Below are 23292 nucleotides of genomic sequence, written 5' to 3'. Positions count from 1 at the left end.
CAGCAAGGCCCATATCTTCAAACACCTTTGATATCCTAGTGCAGTTTTTGATATCCCACCCTTGGTCCTGACACAGGAAAGATGCTCACTAAGTGTCTGTGTAACAAATGTTTGTATAATAAATGACTCAGCCCCCCAAATACTCAAAACTAACAACTAATTAACACAACTATCTAGTTAAGCCCAAAAAGACAAAAATCATGGTGTGTCATTTTCATGACTGACCAACATAAATAAATGATACTTGCAAATTAAAACAACAATAAGATACTATATGCCATACATCGATTAGAATGGCTAAAATGCAAAAACATTGACAACATCAAATGCTGACAAGGATGTGGAGCAACAGGAACTCTCATTCACTGCTGTCAGAAATACAAAAAGGTATGGGCACTATGGAGGACCATCTGGCAATTTATCAAAACTAAACGTATTGTGACCAATATGACATAGCAATCAGGTTCCTTGACATTCATACAAACAAGGTGAAAACTTATGTGCACATAAGAACCTACACGAGAATGTTTAGAGCAGCTTTATTCCTAACTGCCAAAACTGGAAACAACCAAGAGGCCTTTCAATAGGTGAATGGACAGACAAGCTGCAGTACATCCAGACAAGAGAATGTTACTCAGCGATAAAGGAAAATGAGCTATCATGCCACAAACAGACATGGAGGAATCTCAAATGCATAGGATTAAGTGAAAGAATCCAATCTGAAAAGCCTACATACTATATGATTTCAGCTATATGACATTTTGGAAAAAAGTAAAACTAGAGACAGTAAAAATACCAGTGATTGCTCGGGGTTTGGGGGGTGGAGGAAGGGATGAACAGGTGGAACAGAGGATTTTTAGGGTAGGGAGACTATTCTATGTGATATTGTGACGGTGTATACATGTCATTATACATTTGTCAAAACCCACAGAATGTACACCACCAAGAGTAGACTCTAACGTAAACTATGAACTTCAGGTGGTGATGTGTCAATGTCTGTTCACTGGCTGCAGCAAATGGACCACTCTGTTGTAAAGTGCTGATGGTGAGGGAGCGTGTGGGGGAGGGACATAAGAACTCTGTACTTTCCACTCAATTTTGCTGTGAGCCAAAAACTGCTCTAAAAAATAAAGACCACTGAATGAATGAATGACGTAACCATGTACAGACATGCAAGAAACATGGACAGGCAGATCTAACTTTTCTTTCAATGTCCCACTACTATCATTTACATATTACTTGTTTTCCAACCAAGAATAATGTTCTGTTCCTCAAGAAGGTAAACATATAATCCAAATGAGTATTTGTGCCCATGTCAAGATCTAATATTCGTTCCCATTAACAATCTGTAATAACTACTTTCTAGAGCAATTTACAGTGCTAGTAATACAATATAAGCCAACTTTACCTCCACCCCACCCCCACAAAAAAAAAGCCTGGGGGAAAAGCTGATGACATGGGAGCAAAAGGATGGGTAGAAGACAGGTTTGTTACATTTCTCTCTATTTTTATGTCTATTTGAAATTTTTTCTCCTCTAACCAATGAGAGACAATTAAACTACATTTTTTTCATAATACATTAAAAAAAATGTGTCAGGTCGGGTGTGGTGGCTCATGCCTATGATCACAGTACTCTGAGAGGCCAAGATGGGAGAATCCCTTTAGCTCAGGAGTTCAAGATCAGCCTGGGCAACATAGTGAAACCCTGTCTCTACAAAAAAAAAAAGAAATTTTTTTTAATTAGCCAGGCATGGTGGTATGTGCCTGTAGTCCCAGCTACATGGGGCTGAGGTAGGAGGATTACTTGAGCCCAGGAGTTTGGAGGCTGCAGTGAGCCATGATCACATCACTGCACTCCAGCCTGGGAGACAGAGTGAGACCCTGCCTCAAAAAATAATAATAAATAAAACAAATTTTAAAACGGTCAATATTCATTACTTTAAACCAGCATGCATGGAGTCAATGAAAGCCTATGAAGTATAAGACACTGTTCTAAGAACCAAGGACACAGCAAAAAGCACAACATACAAAGTTCTCGCCTTGTGGAGCTTACATCCTAAGTGAGCATCGGAAGAGAAACTTTCGTGGGATTTGAGAACACCGAATCAAAGTAGAGATGGTGTAAGTCCTAGAACTTTCTTATTATTTTCTGTATAAGGTGGGCCTTTTAAAAGAATGTAGTCTAAATTTCTGGCTTACTTGTATAAGCTACCTTCTTTTTTAAGGAAAAAACAAAACAAAACAAAAAACAAGAACAGATAATGGCCATGTTAACTAAAGACATCGCCACCTAAGTGACTACACAACCAGGACACTGAAATACTAGGTTTAAGTCCGACTATATCTCATCCAAAATAAGAATGGTAACGAGATTGACTTGGTAAGCACCAAGATGGAGGAAATGCCGGAACCAGGAGACAAGGTCTTTGGTCAACATTGAAGTCAAACTAGCATCTGAATAGGAAGTTGTCATTTACTTTCAAGAAAATGGACATGCCAGATGTAAGACTATTTAAGCAAAAACAAACATCATCTGATACACTAACACAATATATGTCATCTGTGTATCAAATATCTCCATGAAAATTACATATATTTTTACCCAATCAGAACTGAAATTAACTTTGAAAATGTGACAGGATGCTCAGAAAATTATTTCCTGATTGTCACACATTAATGCTTCTGTATGTCTGCTATTCTTGTGATCCAATAAATTGTGATGGGAAATGGGGAGGATATCCTTTGTTGAGAAAAAGGCCACAGATACTGTTACTACCTGAAAGTGTTTAGATTAAAATAGGAAGTCCACATTTCCCCTTTGTAAAGTCACAAACAACTTGTTTGTGTTACAAAAGAATACGTATTAACCACCTGACATTTGTGCCTTGCTTCCCAGTTCATAGTTATGAATATATAACTGAAAAATTACAAAACAGAACTCCACACTTTTTCCCCATAAAATTAGGTCTTTTACCTTCCGTAAGATGTCTTATCTTTCCAGATCTTTCTTATAGGCTTGGCTTTATCATTGTAATACCTTTCTTGGAGAATAAAATTAGGCATATGTTTCTTTTATCCTATTATGAATCAAGACATCTTAAAAATACACATCTTCTCACACCTGTAATCCCAGCACTTTGGGAGGCTGAGGCGAGTGGATCACGAGGTCAGGAGATCAAGACTATCTTGGCTAACACGGTGAGACCCCATCTCTACCAAAAATACAAAAAATTAGCCGGGCGTGGTGGCGGGTGCCTGTAGTCCCAGCTACTCAGGAGGCTGAGGCAGGAGAATGGCGTGAACCTGGGAGGCAGAGGTTGCAGTGAGCTGAGACTGCGCCACTGCACTCCAGCCTGGGTGACAGCGTGAGACTCCGTCTCAAAAAAAAAAAAACAAAAAAACAAAAAACAAACAACAACAAAAAACACATCTTTTGGAGAGGGAGGGAGGGAGAGAGGAAGGGAGGAACAACTGTTGGATACTATGCTCACTTCCAGGGTGACTGGTTGAATCGCACCCTAAACTCAACATCACACAAAATACCCATGTAACAAACCTATACATGTACCCCCTGAATCTAAAAAAAAAAAAGGTTAAAATTTTAAAACATAAAAATAATAAAAAATTAAAAATATACACCTGAATTCAAATTTGAACTCAATTTAAAGTAAATCATATTTTTCGTTCAAATTTGTCTTTTTCCTCCTTTTAGAAGCTGTGAAAGGCGAGTGCTTCACTGCCTTCCATTGTCTGACAGCTCTTCCCACACCCTCAAACAATGAAAACTTTCTTCTTCAGGCCAATGTCCTATCATTTTCCGTACCTCATACAAGGTACCTTTCTTGCATGATCTTACTACTCTTTTCCTAGATCCTAAAATCATGCCTTTTCTATCTAGATGATGCCTGGAAACACAATTCTTGAATTCTTTTCTGAGCTTTCTCCAACTTACCACCACTAGAAGAAATAACAAACACAGGTACACTCGGCACATGAAGAGCCCCAAGACAGCCCCTTCACTGTGCTATCCTGACATTCTCGACCCCCATTCACAAGTGGAGTCACTGCCAACATTCTACTTAACCTTTATTCCCTGGACTTACAGTTGACTGAAACCAACAGAGCTCTTTTTGTTATAGATGCTGCTGCTGCTAGGCACCATCTCACCCATTCTGCTGACTATATTTTTAAAATTGTTCCCCTTCTCCTACTCTATCCATTGCATTAAATATTTCTGAAGTTTAATTTCATTGGTTTAATCTCTTATATAAAGATCAGGTTCTAAAGTCAAGCAGATAAGACTAAATGGAATATAAGCAAACCTAAACTTGAAAGGCCCGTCAGAATTTCCATCTGGTGTTAGAATAGGACCAGACACAGCAGGAGACTTGCACCTGGTGACTACATCATACCAAAAAATCCCATGTCTTAAATGACCAGAATCACACTCAGTGTGATGCTGCCATGAGCGGTATTAGGAAACAATAGATTTAAGCAAACTTTTTCAAACAGTCTTCCTCATCTCAACCAAGAACACAAAATAACCGAGTAACTCTTTTCTCAATTCTCCCAACAACGATCCATCACTGGAGCCATCCTAAATGCATGGGAGAGAAGGTAATTGATCACATAAACTGGACGCCTTAGGGAATTAGGAACACGTTTTCTCGGTTGAGAAAGGCCCTCCCATCTCAAGTTTAGTCCAGGACATATTCCCCCCGAGCAAATGGACAGCCACATAAGTGAAACTGCCTAAGAGTGCAAACATGCTTGCTTGCTCACTCCACCTCTCCCCTACATACACCTCCCTCCCTCCCCCTCCCCACCCCTCCACCTCCAGCCTCCAACATCTTGAAGGGCTTTTATTGAAACTGATGTAAGCTAAATGAGCTTCTGACAGGATTTCACTTTAAATCCAATCAGTAGCCACTAAAATATCCCAAATGCAAAGAAAATGTAACAGAAATGTTGGCAAGAATGTCTCTGACTAGTGAGATTTATAGTTTTTTTCATCTTTTTCTGATATTTATGTATTTTCTAAAATAACTATTATATTCATACAGAAAATATATTTTTTAATAATTTCCAAGAGCTTATAATAATAAAGAGAAATGTTTAGTGGGAAAAAAACAAGATATGAAACCATATTAACAAAGTTTCAGATTAAATATTGAAAAAAATACAGCAAAATGTTAATGTTTGTCTTTAGGCAGTGGAAGGGTATTTGAGTTTTCTTCTACTTATCTGTATTTGCCATATTTTCTGCAAAGAGTGCACCTTGATGATATAATTGGGGAAAATGAACTTCACTTTAAAAAATCAGACTTCTTATTTAAACAACCAGATGTTATCACTGCTTTCTGTTTCAATAGTCAATGGCAAAACTAATGGCACAACAGACCTCTCTCAATCTATATCTTATGTGATTATCAGACTAAACAATCCCAAATCATGTCTTAAGTCATTTTCCTTGCTCACATTCACAAGTTTGTCACAATCTTTTCCATGTATAGCTTTATTTTGCTCAACATGATATTCCCTTCTAAAAGCTAAATAGAAGTCCATGCTCACATAATGCCATAATTATTATTTTTTTTCCCCTCAGTCTCCTGAGTAGCTAAGACTACAAGTGCATACCACCATGCCCAGCTAATTTTTTAAAACATTTTGCAGAAAGAGGGTCTCACTATGTTGCCCAGGCTGGCCTAGAAATCCTGGCCTCAAGTGATCCTCCCGCCTCATCTTCCCAAAGTACTGGGATTACAGGCATGAACCACCATGCCCAGCTTAATGACTTAATTTTATCCAAATACTCTTTGCCATGGACCCCGTGAATTCTGTTCATTACAAGAAATCAGCTGAACATGAGAAATGACTGAATGAGTATATCCATTCTACATAAATACCTTACAATATCATTCCTCTTTTGTTGCTCAAGAAACTAGTGTTCGGAGAGAATAAGTAACTCATTCAAGGTCACAACATTTATAAATGGCAAAGCTGGTATTCAAACTCGGGTCCAACCAATTCCAAAGTCTAAGTTATTTCTACTATGCAATGTGGAATGAAGAAATGCCTTTTGGATCCAGCTGTCACCAACTTGCCATTTGACCTTAAACAATAACTTGCAGCTGGGCGCGGTGGCTCACGCCTATAATCCCAGCACTTTGGGAGGCTGAGGCGGGCGGATCACGAGGTCAGGAGATCGAGACCATCCTAGCTAACATGGTGAAACCCCGTCTCTACTAAAAATACAAAAAATTTGCCGGGGCGAGTTGGTGGGCACCTGTCGTCCCAGCTACTTGGGAGGCTGAGGCAGGAGAATGGCGTGAACCCGGGAGGCGAAGCTTGCAGTGAGCCGAGATCACGCCACTACCCTCCAGCCTGGGCGAAAGAGCAAGACACCGTCTCAGGAAAAACAAAACCAAACAAAACCAAACAAAACAAAAAAAACCAAAAACTTGCTTCCTCAGCTACAAATTAAGGGCTGGACTAGATGACCTTGGAGATCCCTTCTAGCTCTGATGGTCGATGCTCCAAAGCTTCCCCTTTCCTTTAATGCACACTGATAAATCCTTTAGTGTGGACAAGATTTGAGCAACGACTTTCCCGTTTACATTCTGTCTGGAACATTGCTTGTAGGCTGATAAATTCCCTAGGGAAGAGTTTTCTTTTCATCTGACACTACCTTCCCAAACAAAGAGAATATGTTGCTACTGGTACTACAAAAGAGCAATTTCTAGCAAAATTACATCTGTCACTATGTCTAATAGCGCTCTGCTTAAATGTGCACTTTAGATGAAAGTGTGATCTATCATTTTTAGGATTCTACACGGACACTAACAGATTCAGGGCCATTTCAACATATACTAATAGGGCAAACAGATCTCTTACTGGGGACTTCTCCAGAGTATCAATTTAGTAAATATAAATGATCCTACATTGTTGGCTTTGAACTGAAATACATCAACTGGACCAATCGTGGTCCTGATTCAAACCCAAATCTTAGGGAATGACACGTACAGCACTCCCAGCAACTCTAGTTAAAAGCACGGGGAGAAAAACAAAAGGCATTCTTTTCAATCTTTAAAACATACAATAAGGCTGTCGTACTCTAGATGCAAAGCCAACTTCTGCACAAATTCCAAAAAAATTAGGACAAAAGCTAAATGCCCTTGCTTTCATATTCTCCTTTTGGATTTTTATAGGAAAAAAAGTTTACTTAACCTATCTTCTTAACAGAATCACTATTAAATCTTTTGGACAAGGTATTACTTTTAAAAATTTGTTGGCACTCCCAAACACAACAATTGCATCATACCACCATTCTCAGATGTGGCTGATTAGAAGGCACTGTCAGAGCCAAAGAACTGATGCTAATCCTACTGTATAAAAATTATACTCTGGCACACATGAACCATGTTCTCCCTTTCTGTTTTTTTTTTTTTTTTTTTAGATGGAGTTTCGCTCTTGTTTGCCCAGGCTGGAGTGCAATGGCGTGACCTCAGCTCACTGCAACCTCTGCCTCCCAGGTTCAAGCGATTCTCCTGCCTCAGCCTCCCCAGTAGCTGGGATTACAGGCATGCGCCACCACGCCCGGCTAATTTTGTATTTTTAGTAGAGACAGGGTTTCTCCGTGTTGGTCAGGCTGGTCTCAAACTCCCAACCTCAGATAATCTGCCCGCCTCAGCCTCCCAAAGTGCCTTTCTATATTTTAATAGTAGTAGCAGAAAAGGGCAAATGCAAAATTTCAATCTGGCATTAAGTACAGTCAAGAAGCACTGCAAACCAGCCATGGTCAAAGTACACAACCATTATCGAAGACGCTCCAAATTGTAGTAATCAGGTCACTCTCACTTGTGTGCTCATTAATTTTTCAACACCCATTAAGTGAGGGCCTACAGTATGATAGGCACTGCTTTAGGTGCTGAGGATATAACAGTGAAAAAGACAAAATAATGCCCCTGCATTCATGTCAAAGAAGTAAATAAACGAAAAGAAAATATTTTAGGGCTCACGAGCCATATGGTCTCTGTCATAGCTACTCAACTTTGCCATTATAGTCAGAAAGTTGCATAGATAATACATAAATGAATGGGCTCACTATGTTTCAATAAAACTTTATTTACAAAAACAGACAGCTGGTGTTTAGTTTCCCAAACCCCAGTCTAGAGTACACCCTGCAAGATCATCTGATTCTCATTCTATGGGACCTATTTTACAACTTTGCAAACTGTAGGTAACTGGAAGCAATGCAAAATAATTGTCTATAGACATGCAAACGAATTATGTCTGGTGGACAGTTTATACCTTTGGAAAAGGCCCCAAATAGTCCAAAATAGAACATTTTGTGTCTACTTGCACATTCCCAATTCAATATAACTTTATTCCATGTAAATTTGTCCTTTTTTACACTTTTCCTTTTAAAAGTTAAATTAAAATTTTACCTTTTGATTTAACCATGGGCCTGGTTCCCTCATTTAATTTACAGGTTAAATTAAAATGTGAAATTTTTAAATTTTTAAATATTATTTAAAAAAATAATAGAAACAGTGTCTTGGTATGTTGCCCAGGCTAGTCTGAAACTCCTGGGCTCAAGTGATCCTTCTGCCTTAGCCTCCTAAAAGTGGTGGGATTACAGGTGTGAGCCACCGCACTAGGCCTAAATTAAAACGTTAACATGTATTTATTTCATATCTGTATGAGAATCATGATTTCATGTTTTGGGGAAGTCATCTTTTAGCAGTTTTGGAGGTCTCACTAAGATACCTGATGGACCTGACAGAACAGGAAAACTTCCTCATCAGAGTGTAACATACTTGGGCTCCTGAAATCCAAGCACAGTTGTCCTTGGCTCGTGGGGTGAATCCAAAGAAACAGTAGAACTTGGTTGTGTCTGTCTTTCTTTTTTATTTTACTTATTTATTTCATTATTTTTTTGAGACAAGGTCTCACCATGTTGCTCAAGCTGGATTTGAACTGGGCTCAAGTGATTCTCCACTCCTGAGTAGTTGGGATTACAGGTGGGTACCACCACAAAAGGCTCTAATTTTAAATTTCTTATCTAATAATGCTTATCTAATATATAATTGATATATTAATTATATATTAATATATCATAACATTGGTATTAATTATATATTATTATTAATATACAGCCCATAAGTTATTCCCCACTTATGGTGACAGTGGCTGGGGATTTGGTTTAACAGCCCATAAGTTATTCCCCATTTACGGTGGCAGTGGCTGAGGATTTGGTTTAACAGTCTGACCATTTGGTGATCTTTGTAAATAGATTAATGCTTAATAGAGATCTATTCTCTGTTGAGTGAGAAGAAAACAGAGAATCTGATTCTTTAGTCTCTTTCTGCTTTTCTATTATGTAAGACTTTTCAAGTTGTAAGCAAAATAATGAGCGACTGGAAGGTTTTAAGCAGAAGAGTAACACAATCTGATTTATATTTGTTTTGTTTATGTGTATGTGTGTGTGTATGTATATATATATGTGTATATATATATATATTTATTATTATTATTTTAAGCAACAGGGTCTTGCTCTGTCACCCAGGCTGGAGTGCAGTAGCATGGTCATAGCTTACTATAGCCTCAAACTCCTGGGCTCAAGGGATCCTCCTGCCTCAGCATCCCAAGTAGCTGGAACTATAGGCGCGTGCCACCACACCTGGTTAATTTTTAAAACTTTGTGGGATGGGGTCTCACTATGTTGCCCAGGCTGGTTTCAAACTCCTAGGCTCAAGCAATCCTCTTGCCTCAGCCACCCAAAGCACTGGTATTACAGGTGTGACCAACTGCACTGGGTCTGTTTTGTTTATATTTTTAATATTTTAAATCAGTCTGGCTGTTACATGGAAAATAGGTTACAAGAGAGACAAAAGCAGAAGCAGAAAGATCAGTTATCCAGTATTACAGTAATCCAGAGGCCTGATGGAAGGGAAGCACTGAGAAATGGCTGGATGTGGAATAAAATCTGCAAACAGCTGATGGACTGGATGAGGAGGCATGAAGTGGAGAGGAGAGGAAACAAGGATGGCTCCTGTGCTCTAAGCCTAGACAGCTGAGTGAGCAAAAACAGGGCTTCAGCTGAAATGGAGACCCTGGCAGGTGGTGTGCAGGTGGGGAGCTGGATCAGAAGTTCTGATGCAGACACATTAAACAGGATGTGCTATTAGACATCCAAGTGGAGAAGCCGAGTAGATTGGTAGATATGTACCTCTGTAGCTCAGAGGGAAGGCTGGAGAGGGAAAATTGGACGTCATTAACACACAGCTGTTATATAAAGCCTAGGCATAAACAAGCTCCCTGGGAGAAAATACAAATAAAGAAGAGACAAGGACTAAGTCCTAGCACTCACTAACATTCAGAGGTCGGGGAGAGAGGCAAGATCCGAAGTCTAGGACGTTATCAGCAGGAAGAGGAGCCAGTGAAGACTGAAAAGAGATAACTAGATGAAAGAAGGAATCCCAGGAGAATGTGGCCTTCTAGAAGCTGGGCACAGTTTTAAAGAGGCCTGGTCAACTGTGTTTCTAAATACCACTTGGAGATAAAGTAAAATGATCTGCATATGAGATGTATGTTCAAGGAGAAAGGGAGGATGACTGTACACACGTCTGTCCAGGAAAAGCAATACAGGCTGAGTAGCCTGTTTCTAAAATGCTTGAGATCAGAAGGATTTTAAATTTTTGATTTTTTTTTTTTTTGGCTTTTGGAACATTTGTATAAAAATAATGAGATATCTTGGGATGAGACCCAAGTCTAAACATGAAATTCATTTATGCTTCATATACACTTTATACACACAGACCAAAGGTAATTTTATACCTTTAAACATTTTATATTTTTAATAATTTTTGGCAGGAAACAAACTTTAGGTTAAGTCTCATGTTTGGATTTTCCACTTGTGGAGTCATGTTGGCACTCAAAAGAGTTTTAAATTTTGGAGCGTCTGCATTTCAGATTTTTGGATTATAGAGGCGCAACCTCTACCTTCTCTATTGGCCAACATTCTCTCTGCTGTTCTCTTTTGTTTCCAGAGATTGTGGGACAAATATCGTCATTCACTATTTTGCCCCAGATATGTGCTATGATCATAAGGCAAAGAAAACACCAAGTCTCCAACCCTGAAATTCAAATTTAAGATGAAGGTGGGGGAGATTTTTACAAATCTATATATAATATCTACACAGAAGAAGGGAGCTGATAAAATATCTACATAAAAAAGTGACTGATACAAAGTGCCTGACCCTTGACTTAGGGAAAATGCTTAGGAAGCCACTGAACCCTGCTGCCTTCCTTCACAGAGCTTAGTCACAGATCTGTTTTATCATCACCCCTTCACCTAGATTGTAAGCTCACAAGGGCGGCGAGTGTACAATAGAGAACATATTGGTTTTCTTCACCAACATATTCCTGCAACCTAGCACCGTACTCAATATATCCTTACTGAACAAATACAAGCACTTGTTGGTCTCCTACATTTACTTTTATAATACAGGAAGACAAAATAAAAACATTAATAGACAAAATAGCAAAACACTCATCCATCTAGGAATTTCATGTATTTTTCATTTTTTTTTAAGACAGAGTCTGTGTCACCCAGGCTGGAGTGCACGACCTCGGCTCACTGCAACCTCTGCCTGCCGGACTCAAGTTATTCTCATGCCTCAGCCTCCCAAGTAGCTGGGATTACAGACGCGTGCCAAAGCATGCCCAGCTATTTTTTTCTATTTTAGTAGAGACGGGGTTTCGCCTTGTTGGCCAGGCTAGTCTCGAGCTCCTGGCCTCAATTGATCTACCTGCCTCTGCCTCCCAAAGTGCTGGGATTACAGGCATGAGCCACCATGCCTGGCCCATCTAGGAATTTTTGACACTTATTTTCAAGATACTGTCAAATCTACTGTTAAACTAAAACAACATATACTCTGGATAGCTGATAAAATATGGCATCTTTGGCCAGGCACAGTGGCTTACACCTGTAATCCCAATCCCAACACTCTAGGAGGCCGAGGCAGGAAGACTGCTTGAGCCCAGGAGTTGGAGACCAGCCTGGGCAACATGGTGAAACCCTGTCTCTACAAAAAACCAAAAAAAAAAAAAAAAAACCAAAAAACAAAAAACCAAAAAAAAAAAACAAAATTAGCCGGGCGTGGTGGCATATACCTGTAGTCCCAGATACTCGGGAGGCTGAGGTAGGAAAATCACCTGAGCCCAGAAAGTTGTGAGGCTGCAGTGAGCCATGATCACACCAATGCACTCCACTCTGGGAGACAGAGTGAGACCCTGTATCAAAACAAAAAAAAGTATCTTCTTAATGAAGCTGAGGAGTAAGGCTGTGTTCTTAAGACTTTGGAAAATTATGCCAAAACACACCAGAACAGTAATGTTTCAAATACTGAACTTGAAAAAAGATACCATCTATATAGGAATAAGATCACATAGCGATGATTAAAAAGTATCCATAAGTACCTCTCTAATAGACAACAGTCATTGAAATAGTCATGGAGTTTAGAACTAGACTAACAAATTCAATTCACCACAGACAGAAGTTAAAATTGTTTGCACCTAAATTTGTTTTTGTCACAAAACCCTTAGAGGCCGGGTGTGGTAGCTCACGCCTGTAATCCTAGCACCTTGGGAGGCCCAGACGGGTGGATCGCTTGAGGCCAGGAATTCGAGACCAGCCTGGCCAACACAGCAAAACCCCATCTCTACTAAAAATAAAAAAATTAGCCAGGTGTGGTGGTGTGCACCTGTAATCCCAGCTACTTGAGAGGCTAAGGTAAAAGAATTGCTTGACCCAGGAGATGGAGGTTGATTGTGCTACTGCACTCTAATCTGGGCCACAGAGCAAGACTCTGTCTCAAAAAAAAAAAAAAAACACTAAAACCAAAAACCCTTACAGAAAAAAACCTGAGAAAAAGACTATAATATCTATTTTTATTTCTTCATTGAGCAAGAAAAAAATCTGCCAGACTGCAAATATTCATATATCTACTAGAAAAATGTCCATGCCATTTCCCTAAAACTGACTTCCCAATGCTATAATGATTTCAAAAGCATCTCCCTGACAACCCCTAAAATTCTGCAGCACCTACTGCCTTGCCATTGTTACAGGTGCAGGAGCACAGATGTCTGCCCTAGCCCAGTGACTGAAGCCCTGAGGAGATACCAGCGTTGAACCCTGTGATGGCGTCAGAAGGCCTCAGCTCTGCGGGGAGTATGCTACCTACTCAGCTGAGAGGCTTAGAAACACTCACTAAACAACCTTTTATTACATTCCAAAAAATGTGGCTTCTAATTGTTCATTTCCTTTGGTTTGCATGCCTCTGTGAAGTTGTGTTGTAGGTATTTTTGAGGTCTTACGCTTCTTAACACATAGTCTCCTCTATTTGCAAAGACAGAGTTTTGTGGGTTTATGAACTGCTGGATAAGTTCCAGTGCTATTCTGAACAGGCGCAGAAGCCCTGGTGCAAGTTAGAAGGGTTCTTCATGTTTTTAACACTGCCGCATTTGCAGGCTCCAAGAGTACTTTCCAAATTTTAAATTAAATGGTAAATGTTAAAATATTTAATCAGTGTTTTATTTTAAATAGTCAAAATATTTTAATAGAAATAATATAGGAGTTTCTTCTTAAGAAAATGTTTGAAAATAAAATACTTGGCCAGGTGCAGTGGCTCACACCTGTAATCCCAACACTTTGGGAGGCCAACGTGGGAGGATCGCTTGAGGCCAGGAGTTTAAGACCAGCCTCAGCAACACAGCGAGATCCTCGCTCTACAAAAAAACAACATAAAAATTAGCTGGGCTTGGTGGCACATGCCTGTAGTTCTACCTACTCACAAAGCTGAGGCGGGAGGATGCTAGAGCCCCAAAGGATGAAGCTGCAGTGAGTTATGATCACGTCACTGCACTCTAGACAGGGTAACAGAGCGAGACCCTGTCTCATTCAAAAAATAACATAACTTATAACAACATAACAACATAACATAATATAACATAACATAACATAACATAACAGTACCTAACTGCCATTCTTGAAAGCTGGGTGCAGTAATGTATTTATTCTTTACAACATCTTAAATATTGACATTAAAAAAAGAAAAAAACAAAAACAAAGCACATACCCTTATAGGTGAATTCCCTTTTTTTTTTTTTTTTTTTTTTTTTGAGATGGAGTCTCACCCTGTCACCCAGGCTGGAGTGCAATGGCATGATTTCGGCTCACTGCAACCTCTGCTTCCCAGGTTCAAGCAATTCTCCTGCCTCAGCCTCCCAAGTAGCTGGGATTACAGGTGCCCACAACAACCCTCGGCTAATTTTTTGTCTCTTTAGTAGAGACGGGATTTCACCATGTTGGCCAGGTTGGTCTCGAACTCCTGAACTCATGATCCGCCCGCCTTGGCCTCCCAAAGGGCTGGGATTACAGGCGTTTGAGCCACCGTGCCTGGCCTACTTTTTTTTTTTTTTTTTTTTGAGACAGATTCTTGCTTCGTTGCCCAGGCTGGAGTGCACCGGTGCGGTCTCGGCTCACTGCACCCTCTGCCTCCCAGGTTCAAGCGATTCTCCTGCCTCAGCCTCCTGAGCAGTTGGGACTATAGGCACGCACCACCACGCCTGGTTAATTTTTGTACTTTTAGTAGAGACGGGGTTTCACTATGTTGGCTAGGCTGGTCTCAAACTCCTGCCCTTAAGTGATCTGCCCATCTCAGCCTTCCAAAGTGCTAGGATTACAGGCGTGAGCCACCATGCCCGGCCAACTGAATTACTTTTATTCTTCTAAATCAAACAGCTTGGGCCGGGTGCGGTGGCTCACGCCTGTAATCCCAGCACTTTGGGAGGCCGAGGTGGGCAGATCACAAGGTCAGGAGATCAAGACCATCCTGGCTAACACAGTGAAATCCCGTCTCTACTAAAAATACAAAAAATTAGCTGGGCGGGGCAGCGTGCGCCTGTAGTCCCAGCTGCTGGGGAGGCTGAGACAGGAGAATGGTGTGAAGCCGGGAGGCGGAGCTTGCAGTGAGCCAAGATCCTGCCATTGCACTCCAGCCTGGGCGACAGAGCGAGACTCCATCTAAATCAAACAGCTTCCCAAACAAATAGTTTTCCTCCTACATTCTTCCTCAAGTTTACACATCCACATTACCAAGCAGCAAGCAATCCCTCGCACCCCAACCACCACCACCAAGCAATGAGTGGCTGCAGGAGTGCCCTGATATGCTAGGGGCTCGGAACTCAGGAGCATTTCCAACAGAAACACCATTAAGCACAAAGGCTGGGTTTTGGGTTGGGTGCCATAGGGGACTTGGATTCCCTCTGGAGTCTACATAGTTGCCAAGGATGTTAATTATAAAGAACTAACCTAAGATTAAATTATGTTTCAGAGGAAAAACCAAGCTTGAAAAATTATTCTTGGCATTAGTCTCTGAAGCTGCAGTTGAATTAGACCCTGGAGAAAACAAACAAACAAAACAATAGAACCTGGTCTCTGAGAGAATTAAAAAAAAAAAAAAAAAAAAGGAAAGAACTGAGAAAATGGGACGGGGCTGGAGACAACCCATTTGGTCTCAAAGGACAAGCTGGCTACAGAGATATCTAAGTGCCAGAAGATGGTGTATCAGGAACTGCATTAGTTTATAAAGATTTCAATTACTCAAGAAAGATGGTATCAGATAGAAAGGCAAAAATTAACAAGCTAAAAGAACACTAAGTTGTTCATCTTCAGCAGGCCCCAAAGAGGGAGGGAAAAAGTTTTCAAACCTGATTTATAAGATGTTAATACAAATCACAGTCCAGGCCTCCTAAACTTGGCATGGATCATACATTAAACACACATTTCTCTAGTTCTATAGGCCTCAAATGAACCTTCTTGCCAAATGTCAGCTTGGTAAGTTTGATAAAATCGTATGAAAAATGGCAGGCTTTCAGACCCCTGGGCTCTCTCTTTGCTTTGAAGGAGTATTACAAAGGGCAGTTTCCAAGTAAAGACAAGTGGTGCTATAAAATATCACTCAGTACTGTAGGAGGGAGCAGGGCAGAAAGGTAGGTCAGAAAGGAACACTGAAGTCCAAGTTTCAGCATAATGCTTCGCTTAGCAAAACCAACTTCTGCTCACACTGTTCCCATATGCAGCTCACCTAGGAGAGGGCTCTCTGGATGTTTTTTTCACAGCTTTCTGTTAAATCTCAGGTAGAAAGTTGAAACTAAAAAGGTCTTATAAGATAAGCTAACATTTGTCAAGATGGCAATTTCTCATCACCTGGCTATCATCCAGCCCCTCACACTCATGCTAATTAAAGTCACCATTACTTGGAACAAAAACGCCCACCCTAAGAAACTGATCCAGACAATCAGAAGTAAACAATGGGTCTCTTACAGTTCTAAGATAATAGACATGTCATAAACCAGCCAATGACATACAATAGAGGTAACTAAAAATGTTTTAGGTAATTTCAGTACCTTAGAATTAATATTTCCAAGGTTAACTGAAGAAACCAGGAACCAATTTGTATATAAAATACAACTTCGGGGCTCATGCCTGTAATCCCAGCACTTTGGGAGGCTGAGGCGGTGGATCACTTGAGGCTAGGAGTTCAAGACCAGTCTGGCCAATATGGTGAAACCCCATTTCTACTAAAAACACAAAAATTAGGGCCAGGCGCGGTGGCTCATGCCTGTAATCCCAGCACTTCAGGAGGCCGAGGCAGGCGGATCACATCATGAGGTCAGGAGTTTGAGATTAGCCTGACCAACATAGTGAAACCCCATCTCTACTAAAAATACAAAAAAAAAAAAAAGAAAAAGAAAAAAATTAGCTGGGTGTGGTGGCACATGCCTGTAATCCCAGCTCCTCAGGAGGCTGAGGCAGAAGAATTGCTTGAATCTGGGAGGCGGAGGCTGCAGTGAGCCGAGATTGCCACCGCACTCCAGCCTGGGCAACAAAAACCCCGTCTCAAAAAAAAAAAATTAAAGCTTAAAAAAAAAATACAACCTCACACACATAACATCACAAATATAACTGAAAAACAATACATCCAAATATTAATGGTAGTTATAGTATTATCAAGAGGGAATAGCTGGTTTTTATTTTCATACACTTTGTAACCCACTTAGAATAAACAGGAATATGCATACATTGTTTGCATAAACAAAAAAGCTGTTTTGCTTTCTTTAAAAGATCATTTTATAAAATGCAGAAAATACCAAAGGGAAAATCATGTTTAATATTCTCCTGCCTCTTCCTGGACTCAGAATGACATAGTGATCTGCACATTTGCCCAAGCAAAAACCGGGATGTCATCCTTGGTCCTTTCCTATTCCTTACTTCCCACACTCATCAATTTCAAGTCTCTTACAACCATAACAACCCTTTCACTTCTATCCCCATGGCCACCATCCTCACACAGGCTTGTAAGGTGGCCTCACTGCAACCGTCTTCAGGACTGCCCCTCCCCACCTCTCCACAACACAGCTCTCCAGCCCACATCTCCTCCTCTACTAGGCAGACCTCCCGAAGCAGCACTCCACACTGAGAGTGCTTTTCACCTGCCCACTAGTTGATTCTATCTACTTTTGACATGCGGAAGGGATCTAAGATCCAAGGCATGGACAGGCACTTGCTGTCTATGTTGCTGTAGTGATCAAAATACAATAAGCACTTCTAAGAGGAAGATGAAAGAGACCTTTCTCGTGATGAAAAGGTTAGGGGCAAGCTGATTTATTCTGCCTCTCCTGACAATGTTCCCCAAAGGGGCAGAAACTGGAAGAAAACTATGTAACGCTGGTCTGAGGGCAGCATTCTTGTGATCTATAGAGCTCTCTCAATCAATGAACAGGTCTGAGACATGCCACCGGGCAATTCAAGGATGAATTGTCTGCAAGTACTACCTACCAGATTAGACTTCTCTCACATTATCCCAGAACCCCAAAGAGCCACAACTACTGGAAAGGGAGCCTGGCACAGGTAATGCAGGTGCCATCATCTCTCCTGTGGGCTGCCACAGCCTGTGCTTGTTGCGTCCATATTAGAGCCTGTTTAATGCATTCCCCTGTGGCAGCAAAAGTAATCTTTTCAGAACACAGGTCTGATCCTATCCCCCCGCTTACAACTCTGTCAGGACTCCCTGCCCTACATCCCCACAGCCAGCTCACAAGACCCCTCCTAACCTGGCTTTCTACCTGCCCCCACAGGCTCCAATGCTCAGCCATGGGAGGTACTTGCTCCCGCAGCTCTGCACCCACTCTACTGTCAAGATCCGATCTACTGTCCAACCTGGGAAAGTCGACTGAAAAAGAAAAAAAAAAAACCCTTCTCCCCTTGGGCACCTCACTCCACTCCACCCCTTCACCCAGTCTACGCAGCTATCCTTCGGTCCCTCCTTCAAAGTCTCTCCCTCTGGGAAGTTTTCCCTGAGCGCCAACCATACTTCTCATCAGCTCCCGGGCCCTCAGTGGGTACAGGGTCTCTCCTATGTGCTCCCACCACAGTACCCTGGTAGCACTCCTCACACTGAATGGCAACTGCCTACTTTCTTGTTGGATTCCCAACAGTAACTCCTCAAAGGGAAGGGCAGTACCCTGGACGCTGTAATACTGCCAGCATACAGCATCGTTCCTGACACACAGTTGATGTAGTCCATAATATTTATTAACAAGTGAATACAAGGAAAGACGGATAAGTTGATAGGAATATGAATGCAGTATCTGCAAGAGTCCAGGGGAAAAGGAACAAATGGTAACTTAGGAAAACCAAAATGCTTCCTGTTTGAACGGCCTTCATTTCACTACCAACCAAACGAAATATCTCTAAGTGCTTTCAACAACATGTCAGTATCCCGAAACCAGAGTCAACAGCAAGCAGCATGCTTTTTTTGTGTGTGAAAATACATAACTGAGCAATTTTAAAAGGACTATCATAGACAGGAAGAATTTTCGTACTTGGAAGATGATAGTGGTTATAGAGAGTTCACCTCCCTCAGATTCTGATCTTCAGTACCCCTCACTCCACTCTCTTCTCAAATCTCAGGTAAGGGAGATGTCTGCTGAGTATAAAGTAATCTAATGCCAACTTTATACTATGTGTTTTTCTGCTTATGAAATTGTATTTCCTTGTTTCGTTTCTACTATAAACTTAAAGGGAAGGGTGGGGAGCTTCTGGCTACTTAAGAGAAGAATTATTTAAGGACGGGAAAAAAAGGTTTTTTTTGCAAACCACATGTCATCCCTGATCAGAATGATCTATGATAATTTATATACGTAACTTATTTTTAAAAGAAACAAACTATAGTGAGATGACTTGGAGAGTAATAGACTTTTTAGAATTAGACCTCCAGATCACTAACAGCTGAAAGTTTAAGATTCTGAAATACTTGGAAACAAAAAATAAATGTAAATCAGAAGAATAAATACTAATTTATAATGTCTATTCTAACATGATATTAAACAGTTCCCATAAAAGAATGTTTGAGCATGAATTGACTGGCTCCAGAAAGCAAATCCAACCCACAAGTGAGTCCACTGTGTCTAACGTACACAGCCACATTTAGACCCAGGTTCCTCAATACATCCAATTTAAAAAGTATCTTTGGCCGGGAGTGGTGGCTCACACCTGTAATCCCAGCACTTTGGGAGGCCCAGGCAGGAGGATCACTTGAGGTCAGGAGTTCAAGACCACCCCAGCCAACACGGCAAAACCCCGTCTCTACTAAAAATACAAAAATTAGCCGGGTGTGGTAGTGCACACCTGTAATCCCAGCTACAGGAGGCTGAGGTAGGAGAATCACTTGAACCCAGGAGGCAGAGGTTGCAGTGGGCTGAGGCTACGCCACTGCACCCCAGCATCGGTGATCGCCAGACTCCGTCTCAAAAAATTAAATAAATAATAAAAAGCATCTTTGCTTGTCCTATTTTTACTGAAACTCCTGTTCGTATTACTTACTGGAATGTAATAGATGCCCATCTTGGGGGTTTCATTGGCCGTCAGAAGCATGCCTAAAAATAAACACAATGAAAAAGGTCAACACATACGAAAAAGAAAGTACCCTTTTCTATTTGGTTTCCATTCTGAAATGCCTGAGGAACTTCTGTTAGTCAGTGAACCAAAGTATAGTATTTCCCACAAAATGTCACAGCAAATTCCTAACTTTTGCAAAACAAATTCAAATTTTCCAGAACAAATTTGCTTTGCAAATTCCTAACTTTTACAAAACTGACTGCAAAACAGAATGTCTACATTTTGTTATAGTCTACACCAGAAAGTCCTAGAGGGACTCTAACAGCCCTGACTACAGCACAGTCACTCCTTCACAGGGAATTATAACAGACTGAACCAACAGGGTGGTTAATAATTGAGTCTCCTTGGGATCAGCATATAAGAAAGCAAAACTGAAGAAAGAGATAACTTTCCGGCATTCAATAAAGGATTCTCTATAACCCCAGGAGCAACCTATAAATACATTATTATTTGGCACTAAACTACTTAGTATCAAAGTATTCAAATGTCTCAGTTTTGTTCCCTTTTCTCTGCCATTTTTGCAACATACTCCTTCCCCAAGTGTTTTGAAGCAGCTCCAACATGGCAATATGCAAACATCAAAACTCCTCAGATCCCCTGCTCCGGACCGCTGCACTTTAAATAAAACTGAAACCAGCAAGCCTTTGACTAGTCCTTCATAATCATCTAGGCACTTTCACATATATTATCTTAGTGAACATACAACAACCCTCTAAAAGAAGATATATCATCAGCCCTATTTTATTGATCAGAAAATAAAGCTCAGAGGGACTGATGCCCCAGTCGTGAGAGAATGTTAAAGCTAAAGTCAAACTCAAGAGCGCCTGTTTTTAAATAAAGACTTCTACAGATCAGCCAAATAATAATTCATTTTAAAAATCTATTTGTAAGATACAAGAGGAATCCACAGAGGGAAGACATTTAGATTATCAGATCACATAATGATAAATGAATATACCAAATGTTAAGGGCAATGATTAGATTCTGTTTTTAAAAATATTTTTTGCTGCCTTTCCTTTTATTAACACAAAAGTTTGTAAAAGTGATGATATTTGACTCTATTACAGAAATGAGATGCTGAGTGAATAGAGTCAATTACCACTCAAGCAGGAACTCAATACTATCTTTTTTTTTTTTTGAGACAGAGTCTTGCTCTGTTGCCCAGGCTGGAGTGCAGTGGCGCAGTCTCGGCTCGCTGCAAGCTCCACCTCCTGGGTTCACGTCATTCTCCTGCCTCAGCCTCCCGAGTAGCTGGGACTACAGGCGCCCACCACCACGCCCGGCTAATTTTTTGTATTTTTAGTAGAGAGGGGGTTTCACCGTGTTAGCCAGGACAGTCTTGATCTCCTGACCTCATGATCCGCCCGCCTCAGCCTCCCAACGTGCTGGGATTACAGGGGTGAGCCACCGCACCCGGCCTCAATACTATCTTTCCAAAACCACATCTTGCCTATAACTCAGAAGTGTGAGCTAGCCCTGACCTGGGACCAACAGGTCACCAAAAATATATGCACACAAAACACACAGACACACACACACACACACACACAGACACCCTGTAAAAACATCTAAAAGCACCTAATGAAGTCTAAAAAAGCAAGAATAATGTCTAAATTAAACTAAAACAAAATCGGAGCTGTTTTTCATAGCTTGTAACTCCTGTAGAATCTTTCATCTTAGCACTTTTTCTGGCCTTCCAAACAATATTCACTGAGGTCATGATGGACAGAAACAGCCTCTACTGATTGTGCTTCCTAGGTCTCCACTAACAGCACTGCTGAAAGATCTCCAGGAGCCTTTGGACATAATTCAAGAAATTCTGGAGACAGAAGCCACATCTTTACAACCAAAAGGAAGGTTCCTAATGAAGACTTCTCCTAAGCCTTCTCCACTGGCTCAACCCTGAACACTCAACAATGAACATTCCACAATGAAATACAACGACACCTACCAAACAAACCATGGAAAGGGCTCTAATGTAATCACACAAAAAAATTCAGACTGGACACAGCTAGACAGTTTTCTAAAAATGGAGGAGGATCTCACATAACCATATATGGCTAATGATACAAGCAGGTCTACTACCAAACTCAAGTGAGGAGGGTCAGGGCTGAAAGCAATTATGAATGAGAAAAAGAACATCATGGAGCCCAAAGAGTATGAGCAGCTTCTAACAGGCAGAAACAGAAAAATAAACCCGTGAAAGAAAGCCTTAGTTCAGCAGAAATTAAGATGATCAAGGCAGGAGAAGAGAAGAGCATGAGCCCCGCGCCAGGCAAGTCACATTCTCAGCAAGTTACCTCCCTTCTCAGGGCCACCACATAGCTAGTACGTAGAGCCGCTGACAGTCTACCAATTCCAAGGCCCCATAACATGGGACTCTGACACTTCATCAACCAAGATGAAATTACAAGACCTCTTGCATGATCAAGTAAGAAACCATTAAAAAAAAGTCAGTATGAATACCACATGGCAACGTGAAAGATGTGTTTAATATACTGTCAAACTAAAAAGCAAAAGATAACTGTAAGTACAGCGTGAGGACAACTTAAAACATATGAACACAGGATTAATATGGTTTCACCCATCAAGACAGTAATAGTACGTAATAGCACGTGTAAAGAGACTGTGGCATTGAGGACTTTTTTCCTTTAAATTTATTTTAATGCAGTTTATCCACAATAAAACTATACATTTTTAAAGGAAGGAAAAGATATCAGCACCTAGAGTCAAAAGAACACATTTCTAATATGAACCAGTATGCTATAGTGTATAGTATGCAGTGCACTGTATACTGTAATAATACAATAAAAGAGAATTTGACAAAAGAGTACCCCGCCCAGAAACATGAATGAATCAGTACTCATCTGCATGTGCTCTGGGAACTAAAGGACTCACTGAAGCTCACAACACAAACACAGTGCTCTACAGCTGCTCAAAGTGTGTCCCCAGGGACAGACTGCAAACTGTTATCAGGCCAGGAAATCAGTGCAGAAACTGAAAAGAAGCATTTAGAAACGTGCAATTCAACACTGCAGTGACACCCAAATGTGTGATCATTTCCTAGTAATTCATTTGTATTGTATTTTACAGACGTATCAATGTGCAGTGGATTAGAAACTTCGAAACAAAAAAACCCAAAATCCTGATCCTTCACCACACATGTTGGGAAGCGCTGCGCAAAAACATGGCATCGGTCACCGCATTGAACAGCTCAGAGGAGACAGGCTGTGCACACAGAACTGCCAAAGAGGACTGGCAGGGGC

At 40.8% G+C, this 23292-nt stretch overlaps 1 protein-coding gene across 1 annotated transcript in view; it reads right to left on the bottom strand.

Moving 5' to 3' along the window:
- NOL10 (nucleolar protein 10) overlaps window positions 1-23292 on the bottom strand; it is a 121296-nt gene that overhangs the window by 55163 nt on the left and 42841 nt on the right. The window contains exon 13 of the mRNA XM_002812290.5: window positions 19952-20004. Coding sequence (XP_002812336.2) covers window positions 19952-20004 — 53 coding nt within the window. The remainder of the gene's footprint in view (window positions 1-19951; window positions 20005-23292) is intronic.

The sequence above is a fragment of the Pongo abelii genome, chromosome 12 (assembly GCF_028885655.2).
Source record: "Pongo abelii isolate AG06213 chromosome 12, NHGRI_mPonAbe1-v2.0_pri, whole genome shotgun sequence".
Classification (NCBI taxonomy): domain Eukaryota; kingdom Metazoa; phylum Chordata; class Mammalia; order Primates; family Hominidae; genus Pongo; species Pongo abelii.
Note: the sequence above shows the minus strand (reverse complement) of the source record. Positions and strands in the feature narration are given on the sequence as shown.